Raw genomic sequence first — 12,500 nt, 5'->3', positions numbered from 1 at the left:
GATACTGCCGAGCCATCAGTAGCACAACTGAGAAGTCACGCCCATTCCTTGTAGAGGGTAAATACCCACCCAGACTTTTGGTGCTACTACTCAACTGATTAGCACACTCAAGGCTTTAAAGACTGACCAACTGGGCGGCTGGTGTTTTCTCACGTGATTTCTCAGTGGTACTACTGATGACCCGGCAGAATCCCAATCAAACATCGACTTAGGGTAATTCTCGTTTAATTTTTGAATCTCGGTTACTTATCAGCTATTATACGTACGTTTGTCCTTACATGGAAAATGAGTCCGTCAAATGTCGCTTTAGCTTAAAATGTTCAGTAGGAAGCAAAGTTTTGTCGACAAAAATGAGTGGAAGGTTGAGAATTTAATAAAACAATTATTCCATTCGCTCTTGTTGAAAACGAGATTGGTCATAGCCAACTCGGTGTTACTCGCCTTGCGGTGGAATCCAACGAGGGCTCAGGAATAATAGTTAATGAACTTGGATGTCGAGACTACCTGGCTGGGGAGGGGGGGGGGGAGGGGGTGTGAAGGGGAAAGAGTTGCGCTCAGCGTGACAATATTATTAACTAAGAGAGTTAGTTCTTTCAGTGGCATGTCTCGAATTCTTCTTTACAATAATCGAAAAATCCTATCCACAGAAAATTTCAATTCCAGGTCTGGCGGCCTTCCGTTTATTGGCGACCCACTCGTTAATTAAGCACGCTGTGATTATGCCGTTGCAAAGTGCAAATGACGTGTACAATAAACGAGTGACTCAAATAGAGTGCAGGTCAAACCCATGAGTTGATCAGCGTTCTCTTACAAATTAGCAACTTAGGAGAAGCACGAACATACTTATAAAATGATTCGCCATAAGCCGTAAGAAAAAAATGTTGAAACATTGAACTTTTGATGTCTAGGATTGTACAGAAAAAGTTGGTTCCTCTACGCTACCCTCCGAAGGTCACTTCCATAAAAGCTAACATTAAACATCGTATGAAAACGTGTAGCAGAGGAATTTCTTGTGATGTCTGCCGCAACGAACTTTCAAGGCAGCATGTGGTTTTTACACTGAAGTTGGCGGACGACGAGATGGGCTCCTTTTAGGCCCAAATTTGAATGGATTGCTTTTCCCCCCCCCCCCCCCCCCCCCCGAAATCTTGTGTTGCATCTGATGATCATATCGGCCTCGGAATGGTGGATACTTACTTCTCCGCATGTAGCTATGGCAACGGTAAAACCTATATGACAACTATTTTTTTTTTTTAAAAAATACAAATGACATTGATTTGAATAAATTCATACCTCTGGGCCAGTAGGCAGAAGAGCTTTATCGCTTGTGAAACTTTTCTCAACCATATGATTGACCGTGTTATTTGTCTCTACCATCTGGTGGAGTGGTTCTAAAGGAAGTTAATTAATGAAATATTTCCCTTTATGATCATAGGTATGATGATGGCAGTTTGTTTAAAGGCCCATTATAAAACTTGATCTTCTAACACGGTCGTATCTTTTTGTTTTGAAATTACGCTCCGGTTGAATTGTGGCCTTCGATTGGCCAGCTACTTTTATCGAGCGTTTAAAGAAAGTCAAACATAATCAGTATCAGAACGAAAACTTGTTTCTGTTATTACTTGAGGGTCATTTTCTTCGGCATTCCTAGTGTTATATGAAGTTTTGGAGCCGATGTGCTTTTGCAGGGTTGGGGTATTCTATTTTAAATTTCCTCCCTGCTGGCCTTTACACAGAAAAAAAGAAAATATATTGAGTAGACAATCGTCTAAGAATCTATTACTCATATTGCTCATAGACCGAATCTTGTCACTCAATGAGGTGGGGTAGGGGAGAGTATCAAGGCTTAGGAAGGATTACGTTTTTTTTTCGAACGTTGGCCGTGTAGCACTTATATTTTTGAACAGAATTAACTAATTAGAGTGTAATGTGAAGTGCTAAGTTTTTACCCCATAGTTTTTACCCCATATGAACCATGTGAGCGTTAGCCCTACTGTGCAGCGGTGATCTAACCCGAAGGTCGAGGGTTCAATTCCCACCCTGGTCAGAGTTTTTCTCTCTCCTCGTGTGGGCCCATTTCCATCAGTAGGGCTAACGCTCACATGGTTTATATGGGGTAAAAAACTTAGCACTTCACATTACACTCTAATTAGTTAATTCAGTATCGAGGATTAGTTTTGTCTGCGGGTCTCAACTTGTGATTGCAGCGATCGTGGTCACTCTGATTGCAGCAGTGGAAGACCAAGGCGTTACTGTATGATCGCTGCGGCCGCTGAAGAGGTTTTTCGGCGATTGCAGCAATCGTACCGATCATATGGAAACCACGCATTACCTGTGACAGGGAACGAACCGCCATATCGCAACCTGTAGTACATTTCAAGGGTGTCCACAATCTTCTGCAGCAATCTTTTCTGTTGAACAATCATTAATTAAAGCAATATTTAGTGAGGCTGGGTGTTTCAAAATAATAACAAAGGGCACTTATGCTAATATGTGATCGGGCTATTAGCAAGGATGATTTGACAAGCACAATTAAATTGCACACTTTGGCCAACGACACGTGAATAAGTATGTGCAGTGGAATGACACATTAAAAAAATTTGGGTCATTGCTTTGCGGCTAACATCAAACGAAATATGTCCCTATGAAAGACAGGGGTACTGTCCCTTTTAAAGCTCATACTATCATATTAAATAACAACTGTGTCAACTACACTTTCCACGAATCAAAAGAGTCGTGTACATACCCAGTCTTTATCTCATTACATCAGCCTGGTGCTGGGATATATATCCATTGTGTCACAGACATCCCGTTATACTATTTACCGCTAGCTCAGCAATATGTAACACATGATCTTGTAAAAAGAGGTTGCTCTTACACAACGCAAAACCTATCCTGTTAATAGCGCCACAATAAACGCAATGCTGCATTACTTCAAATATGAACTCACCCAATATCCGTCTTTCGACTGTAGCATGTCTCGCGTTTTCTTCATCCGCAAACACGGAAATAGCATTAAAAACATAGATATGATGTTAAAAGGCACAGGTATGGGATGATAATTACGATATGTCTGGATTGTAACAACTTTTTGAAATGCCCACTCCCTTCGAGAATTGTCCTTAAAAAAAGAAAAAAAAAGAAAAACTTGAACAGATTTATCATAGGGAACCTCTACTCTTACGCTGAAAAGAATGCCTAAATTATAATTAATTAATTAAAGGCTGGTTTACATGTACTGACATAACTTTACTTTACTTTTACTTTACTTTACTTTACTTTACTTTAATTCGCCACAATTCATGGAGTGGCAGGGGAGAGGAACAGAACCTTTCGTCCCAATTGACACCTAACCCCTATATCCATAGATAGACCACAACACCGGGAACTCCATGCCCTACACTTCTCGAATAGAGTGTGGGTTCTTTAACGTCCCACAGATATTTTTTATACATACCCAAGGGTTGTGAGACGGGACCTCCGGCTCATAGTCCTTATCCGAGAAGACTTGAAAGTCTAACCATTTGCAGATGTCGTTACAAAGGCAGCACTTTCTCCTCAGTTATTTAAAGACCCTGAGTGTTGGTCCGGCCGGAGTTGAACTCACGACCTCCCGCGTGACAGCCCGGTGCTCAACCAACTGAGCCACCAGTGCATAAGCACTAAGCGTAAGCACAAGAGAACACGCAAACACAAACACGAAAACACAAACTCAAGCAGAAGCATGAGAAAAGGAAAAGTTTTATTTCTCTTAAGCTTGCGCTTGTGCTTGCTCGTTGAGTCATCCGTGTAAGCCGACGAACGCAAGAACAACTACAAGCGCAACGAAATCGAAAACTTTTTAAACATGACAACGGAAATACGCGACTTTATGAGATGACGGCGAACTCGATCTCACGTTTTCATGATTCGAGGCTCTCCGCTTGCCTTTGTCACTTTGTGCTAGTGTTTATCACAGGCTTATGCATCCTCCTTGTTATGCTCGCGCTTATGCAATAATCACCATCTTCATCATCGAAGTAAAATCGATGCAGGGCACTGTGGGAAGTGGAGGAAGGTGAAAGAGAGTGACAACAAAAGAATAGACAGGACGTATGAGATCAAGACGAAGGGGTTCAAAGCAACAATGGAACTTGCTAAGAAGAATCGAGTTAAGCGATATACGAACAGGCAGAGACAGTTTGAACAAAACCTACCGTTTACAAAGAACCATAGCAGTTCCGTCTTCCGAAATCTTTTAGGTGAGACTGGTGAGACGATCCCACAAAAGGCTGACGAGGCAGCGAAGGTCTGGTCAGACCTCTGGGCTGTTCCAATTCAACATGATGATGGTAGAGCATGTATTAAAGAATGTTGAAAGAAAGCTGCAGGGAAAAGTGCAGAAGCGAACTGAAGTAACCATCACAAAGTAGGATGTTGAGGACCAGTTGAAGACGCTGCCTAACTGGAAGGCCCGTGGGCCAGTCGGCGTAAAGGGTTCTGGCTGAAACGCTTTTTTAATGTGCATGCGTGAATTGGAAAACATGTTAATAAGTGTGTCGGATCTGGCAGTGTGCCGGACTGGGTAGTAGAAAGCCGAATGACCTTGATAATGAAAGAGATAGCACCAAGGATTCAGTTGATGGTAACTATCGACCAATCACATGCTTAAGTCTCCTGTGGAAGCTTTGACTGGGATATTTGCTGAGTAGGTATATTTACACCTATATGCGAAAAAGTTGCTATCTGAACAGCAGACACGATGCCGCAAAAGTTCTTGAGTAACCAAAGAACATCCAGCGATTGATAAAGCAGTGCTACTAACCTGCAAAAGGCGGCACACGAACCTATGCATGCATTGGGAAGATTTTATAAAGGCATACGATCTGGTTTCACACTTCTGGGCACTTTAAAAGTGCCTGAGGACGTTTGGTGTTACGCACAACATTATTGATGTCATCAGTTTCATCTAGCATGCCATTGTGAAAGACCAACCTGTATGCCAATAACCAACATCTGAGCTCTGCTTCTATTAAGAGAGGGATATTTCAAGGTGATTTGTTTTCATCGCTTCTCTTTGTCATGAATTTAATATGTACCATTGTCGATGATGTTACAAGAGACCGGTACTGGATATACCCTTGAAAAAAAAGGGCCCACCGTCAAGTTCGAAAAGGACAAAGCATTAAATTAAAAGTGGCCGCCCAAGAACAAGCCTCGAACGCGAACTCTGTCAAAAAGAACATTCTATCACCCAGTGGGGTCGGACAAGTGCAGATTGTGCGGGAAAAGGTTGAGAACGTGACATATCGTCAGTGCCCGCAAAATAGGGGCCCAGGAAATGCCCAGGAAATATGAACGTAAATAGATGATGAAAATAAAAAGAAATGTCAGCTTCCACGCAAATTAGCATCCGAATAAAGTTTGACAGACGGATGCGTGCATGAATTCAAGATTTGCCTTCATATTTCAGAGCTAAAAGTTCCAGTTTTACAGCTACGGTTACATATTTTGAACGGGAGACCGATACCCTTAAAAATGCTAAGGTTCTAGATCTTTGCTCTGTAAAACAGTCTCTTCTTAATTTTTAACTTTATTTTTTTGAACAGTTTTTTTGGTAATAGAAGAATTTGGCTGTCACTTCTGTTTCCCGGCTGAAGAACTTTCGTCCTGATCTTCACATATCTCTGCGACCATCCGATGAGATGGTCCGAATACAATACGCTGCTGGGGTCACAAATATATAGGGACTAGCGAATACTAGTCGGAGCACTTTTTAATTCCAGTTTCTTTGGTTTTGGTTTTGGTACTGCATGGTTTTGCCCCGTAATTTGATCAAAAATTTTGCGCGAACTTTGTACCATGAGATGCAAAATTAAAACCTATTGTGACTTAGTCATTCTCGTTTTCCCGTGCTCGGCGGGGACTGCCTTAACTTGCTTTGAATTCTGACTCGCCAGTAAGACCAAGTCATGAATTTCTTCGATCTGTGGTTGGTTGAAGGCTAGATTTGCTTTAGAACGTGATTGGCTTTGTAATTACTTTGGTTTTGGTTTTGGTTTTAGTTTTAATTTTACGACACTCAAATGAAAACCGCTCTCTCATGAACATGAACATGGAAGGTGATCGTTGGGGATGTGCCCAAGTATCATCAAGTATCATATGTGCAAAATATAATCGTTCGTTGTAGAGTCTGTCTTTGTAGCATGGGGAATGTACTAGTACGCTAGTGTTGGTCGGTGTTCTATAAATCAGTGTATCAAGCACTTTTTAATCTTTAACTATCTCCATTACAGTGAAAAGAATCCTTATCATCAGCAGAAAATTGCAATGGTTAGGTGAAGACCAATTAAGAATATTTAGGAAGTTATTTAGGAAGTTAAGCAACTACGAAATAAAATGCAAAACCCCTTGTTATCCTTTTTCATTGTTACGATACTTTTTTCCGATCGTTTTCAAACGTCTTGAAAAATATTCATAGAGCGCGAAACAATGGATGCTCATATCTCACCGAGAGAGAGCCCAAAGTAAAATGTAGCATCGGCACCAGGCATTCTGGCCAGAGTATCATCGACGTATATTCTTGATGAGGCGGGTATCAAACCATTGCAATGGACGGGGTGCCATCACGTCCCAGCCCGGATGATAACTGTCGGTGGGGTACTAGGGAAAAACTACTCTAAATCAAAAATGACTGAAATACCTGTACTTTTTGGTAGGTATTGGACAGTAACGCGATCAACATATTAACCAGAATGATAAGAGCAATAACAAGATATGCAGCAAACAAACAATGAGCGAGAGTTTCGGATGATGAGTCAGCTGATCTGAAGTAATCAAGTCCGTCAGACAAATCCAACAAGGACAAGCCAAGCTGAGAAGTTATACCCAGCCAACTGAAAAAGAACGAAACGAAAATCAAATTTCACAAGAAATTAGTTTTACTTACTACAAATTAGTCCCACTCTCATTACAAATTAGCAGTGAGCTGCATGTTGAAATGAATGCTCAATGTCAAATGGCATTTGGGAAAGTGGAAAATAACTGCCAAGGGTGCAAGAATCTCGGCTATAATAATTTTTCGCTTTCAAATTTCCAACACGAGCGCCGTCAGTTTGGATTTGATAAGGGCAATTGGTCGTCTTTTTTGCAGTTTTGAAAAAGAAGTGCTTTTTTGTGAATCGATTGGGAAACCATTTGACGTCATAAGGTCTGCGGGATATATCTGAGAGTAAAATCCTGTTTTGTGCAATTCTGAACACCGGTATTTTTCTTCTGTTTTTCCTTCTTTTTTTTTTTTAATTTATGAAGTAAGAGGGTATTTCAAACAACTTAAGTCAGTTAGAAAGTTTGTTTTTCAGCTAATTTTATCACGACGGCCACCTTCCATCGAGTTCTTCAAGAACAAGATTTCATGACCCGTTGTAAGATTGTGCCTTTTGTTATAGAAATATAAGAGCCACATTTTGGCACCGAGAGGAATCAGAAAGAATGCGTGCCACAAACGGGATAATAATGCCAAGGTCATACTCTGACTAACGCAAAGGCTATTTTACTCGTCAAAGGGAAGGTCAGTTAATTATGTTCTTGACTCATTTACTCGAATACATAGTTCAGCTTGAATAATTTCACAGTTTAAAGAAACTGAGCTATTCTATGCATATAATTCTTGTAAGAGTAATCTCGAAAACGTCAGATCACCGACAAGAATCGAACGAATTTGGAGACGGCTTGAATTTGAAGCACGACTTCTGTTCCAAGGGAAAATGGTTATCGGATGAATGACTGGATACAGAATGGTATAGTCTTTATGTTGTTTTATTCGATCCATAAGAAAGATACAAAATTCGAGAGAATTGAAACCTAATGCGAGTGATTCATGAAATTGTATGGGAAATTATAATTCTCAAAATTCAAACGGTTACAAAAAGCTACTTACTTCTGTGGCGATATCCAGTCAAACTTATTTCAGTATTAACAGGTCAGCAGATCGGACAGTAAAAAACTACAGGTTAGCGATGTTCAACGTAAGATACAAAACGGGTGTTGACCTTTGTCTCTTATTTCGCGTTTCTTAAAATGTGTCATTCTAACTGAAAGATCAACTTACTTAGCTATTATGCCATCGACTCTCAATCACGCGACAAATCAAATAAAATCAAAGGTCAATAAACGAATTAAATGTTAATCAACGAAACAACTTCCTACTTTAATTGGAAAAAGCCTGTCGTAAGCCATTTTAGGACGACAATCCATGATTAGAATTGTGCGTTCTTTAGTCCACCGGCGATGCAACGTGCAGTGAAATTGGTTGCTCGTGCAAAACCCAAAGAGGGAGCTCAGAGAATATGGCGGCACAAAACAGGTTTGTGTAATTGTGAGCGTGTCATCTCTTTGCATTGGCATTTCGTCTTGAGAACAGAGATCACACAAGGTGAACGTTAAAAATGAATGAGGCCATGTAAAAAACTGACTGCTTTGTTTTTCCATCCCCGTTGACATTTAAAATACTCTTTTGCTACCGATTCATGGTGATTTCTGAGAAACAATGCACACTTACGAGTACTTCTTCGTGTCTTCTTGAACCCCCGTGCTTGCCAGGAAAACCTTTGTTATTGTGCTTGAAAACGCCACTGTGATGACAGCAAAATGTACCACAATGACAACTGCATCTCTGATGATTTGAAATAAAGCGATCTGGATGGTACCAACTCCTTCAAAAGCCTCAAGAAGGGAACCAAAAGCTCTGAAGGTTAACAGCATTGTGTTGAAACCGTATAGATACCCGGCAACCTCCAGGGTCTGGTTGTTTGACGCGGATTCGGATGACGCCCATGTGACTATCCTCAGTGGGAGTATCCCAAAGAAAAACATACATAGGATAACAAGGTCGAACAAATTCCAGCGATCTCTGCAAGGGAGAGGACGATTGATGACTTTTAGATAATAATAAACTTGTTGTTTTCAAATTACAACGGCGAGAACAAAGGAACAGAAACAACAACAGGGACAACAACATCAACAATACCACAGTAACAGCAACAAGAGCAAGAACAACAACAGCGCTAACAGCGACAAAAGCAAAAACAATAACTACAGCAACAACAACAGCAGGGGCAACAACAACAATGGTAACTAGACTAAAAAAAACATTAACAATAGTAACACCAACAATAACCACAGCAGTAATAGCACAACAGTTTAGTCATTTACCTCAAATAGTTTTTTAAAATTTTTAGCCTCATTTTCTTATCCTTGGATCGCGCAATGTCCGCAATCTGCTTTGTTTCCACCAATAGTCGTCCACAGAAGAATACCAAGATGGCCCACTCCAGGCCACTGAGAGGAAGTTGCGATGATTCGAGACAAATTGCAATATGCAATGCTACAAGGGCCAAGTAGCTAATCATGTCCCGTAAAAAGACGAAGTAGGGAATCGCGAAATAATCCTTGTACATCCCTTCAAACCCTACGAAAAAGGTCGATAGGAGTAAATAAATTAGAGAAGCTGGAGGGCAAAAAGTACAAAACCACCCACGCGCGGCAAGATAAATGACAACGCTCATATTACAAGCTTTTTCAGAACTTTGGCTGAAAACATGAGAATATTTTTGTCTATATGTCTGTCTGTCTGTCTATCTATCTATTTTCTTTTTCATGAAACGAAAACTTCCCTTCTGAAAAACTGGATGGACGGGGATGGATTTGATTAAATTGAAATAATCGTGTGTGCGTTTTTGAGAAATTGAAATCACTGTGGGGTCTGTTGAGAATGTGGAGAAACGACATTTTGCTGTCTCCATTGTAAAAAGGCCTTTAAATCGTTGATTTCTTGCAGCAAAAGCTGGTAATTGGTTTTCTAGGAAGACTGAGAAGTCCCCACGAGTTGGTCTGAGAATGACAAAAAAAAGTTACTTTTGAGAGTTTTAATGATGAAATGGTATATGAAATGAATCATATATGAACTGCGGATATGAAATCAAGTGAAGCTATGATCTTCGCAGTTATGAACGCAATTTTTACAATTGCGTAGAGAAGCCTGAAAAACTCAGGACTTCAACGGGCTTTGAACCCGTGACCTCGCGATTCCGGTGCGACGCTCTAACCAACTGAGCTATGAAGCCACTGATGTTAAGAGCTGGTCATTTGTGGGTTCTAATGGTCCCGTGAGGAATGAATCAATGATTAAATGGTATATGAAATGAATCATATATGAACTGCGGATATGAAATCAAGTGAAGCTATGATCTTCGCAGTTATGAACGCAATTTTTACAATTGCGTAGAGAAGCCTGAAAGATTCAGGACTTCAACAGGGTTTGATCATAGCTTCACTTGATTTCATATCCGCAGTTCATATATGATTCATTTCATATACCATTTCATCATTGATTCATTCCTCACGGGACCATCAGAACCCACAAATGACCAGCTCCCAACATCAGTGGCTTCATAGCTCAGTTGGTTAGAGCGTCGCACCGGAATCGCGAGGTCACGGGTTCAAACCCCGTTGAAGTCCTGAATTTTTCAGGCTTCTCTACGCAATTGTAAAAATTGCGTTCATAACTGCGAAGATCATAGCTTCACTTGATTTGAGAGTTTTGTTGTTGCTGTTTCAAGCACATTAATAAGCCATAGAGTGAAAGCATAGAAAAATTAAAAACAATACTCTCATCATCTATCGATAAAACAAAAAAGGCAACAACAAAAACTTTATTTTACATTTCTTGATGATTTACATTCAATCGACCTTCCTCCGCAAATTAGCTTGGAGCTGGTCGAGGCGGTAACGGATTATTCAGGACAAAGTTAACAACTGTATATAGTTATAAATACAAGAAAAAGAAGTACAAAATGTAGGAACAGTAAGAAAATATAGAAAAACATAGAATTAGCAGCATCTTGTCTGTATAGTGATAAGTTAACAATTGTAGAAGTTATGATAGTTTAGGGAAAAGCTTTATAAGACGGGGCACTTCAACATAGTCATCTTCAGAATGCAGCAAATCTAGCGGTAAATCCTTCATTTTGTTTCGAAAATCAAGTCGGATTAGTAATTTAATTGAGTAAGAAATCGAGTTCCAGATTTGAATTCCAATTCTTGTGAAAGAACTAAACATTTTGTCCGTTCTAGAAAACTTAACACAACGAGATGCTTCCGTGAAGCATATACTGGGTTGCCTGTGGCACGTGTTACAGAAAATCAGAAGGCACTGAATTGTGTGGTATTGAAATACAGCATTCCAGTCTCCGAAGAATAACAAATAAAAGAGAAGCGAGAAACATTGGCTTCTGGGCTGACATGTTAATAATTTTCAAGTTCCCTCACAACTTCTTTACACCACAAGTGTGGCCTCTGAACATGTGAATGCTTTGTAATACTAAAATTCACTGAAGTTAAGCCCTTTCGGGCGGGGTTAGTGTCAGGATGGGAGACCCCAACAATAAACCCCTCAAAAAACACAAACATCTGACCGAAAATACTATTCATGCTAACAAATGCGAACTCAGCAAAGTACGGATTTTGTTAGCTTGCTTTATGCAAAACAAATTTTGATGCAAAAGCAAATAACTATAGATACACAGTTTTTAGAGAGAGCAGAAGGAAGTTTCCGGAACGGTCGATCAAGAATAAAATATTTACGACATGAAAACAACATTAATTTTGAACCATGAATATAGAATATAAAAAGTTACGATCAGCGACAAACATTTTGGGAGATTTTTGCTACGTTCAAATAAATCGGCAAATCGAAAGTGACATGTCCGGAATTCAGCGGGCGCCGTGATTAAGTTACCGCGGCATGTTTACTCGCCAAACAGTGAAGCATCTGTGACAAATGATGGCAAGATACCGGGTTTTTGTAAGTTTCTTTTTCTGTCAAGTGTTATAAAGTTTGACAATGAAATGAGCAAAGTCAAGACAAAGATCACAATCGCACAACTCTTGTTTATGCAAAGTCAAAATTTACTCTCCAAGACGCGTTACTTATTTATCACCAGGTAATTTCATCATTTTGGAAACGGCAGCTACTTTATTATTCATCTGCGTCACAATTTTTCACTGATTTTGGGGCTTATTTTGATGAAACTCAAGCAAGTTTCCAGCAGGCCTGTGAACCCTTCCTGCTTACAGAGCAATACTAAAAAACTTCTCCCATATCACATTTAAACCTTAAGCTCGGAAATTCAATACACAAAGGCAGAAAATACCACAGAATCCTTTTCCAGCGAAAAATTTATTGAAACAAACAACATATTTGCTCTTAGAGGCGAGAACCTCTTCCTATTTCATTGCGTGCGTGAAGGCAAGAAACTCAATCGTGTCAAATTACCATGTACTTCAGGTAAATACAGCTCACTTTGATTTCGGCTCGACGGGCGATAGATTGTTGTCGAAGTCCATTACTCGTCGCTTTTAAGATTCCACCGCTTGTATATCCAATTGACCTGCCATTCATGAGCTTCATAGGGTATATTTTGTTCAAAGATCCACTAAAACGCCATTCGCGTTACATGACT

At 40.0% G+C, this 12,500-nt stretch overlaps 1 protein-coding gene across 1 annotated transcript in view; it reads right to left on the bottom strand.

Moving 5' to 3' along the window:
• LOC137969377 (short transient receptor potential channel 7-like) overlaps window positions 1–12,500 on the bottom strand; it is a 74,160-nt gene that overhangs the window by 21,458 nt on the left and 40,202 nt on the right. Inside the window, exons 8-13 of the mRNA XM_068815585.1 lie at window positions 9,193–9,448; window positions 8,540–8,890; window positions 6,683–6,875; window positions 2,951–3,121; window positions 2,333–2,411; window positions 1,294–1,391 (exon numbers count right to left, since the gene is read on the bottom strand). Coding sequence (XP_068671686.1) covers window positions 1,294–1,391; window positions 2,333–2,411; window positions 2,951–3,121; window positions 6,683–6,875; window positions 8,540–8,890; window positions 9,193–9,448 — 1,148 coding nt within the window. The remainder of the gene's footprint in view (window positions 1–1,293; window positions 1,392–2,332; window positions 2,412–2,950; window positions 3,122–6,682; window positions 6,876–8,539; window positions 8,891–9,192; window positions 9,449–12,500) is intronic.

This window comes from Montipora foliosa, chromosome 9 (assembly GCF_036669935.1).
Source record: "Montipora foliosa isolate CH-2021 chromosome 9, ASM3666993v2, whole genome shotgun sequence".
In the NCBI taxonomy this organism is placed as follows: Eukaryota; Metazoa; Cnidaria; class Anthozoa; order Scleractinia; family Acroporidae; genus Montipora; species Montipora foliosa.
The sequence above is the reverse complement of the archived record's forward strand: the minus strand, read 5'-3'. Positions and strand labels throughout refer to the sequence as shown.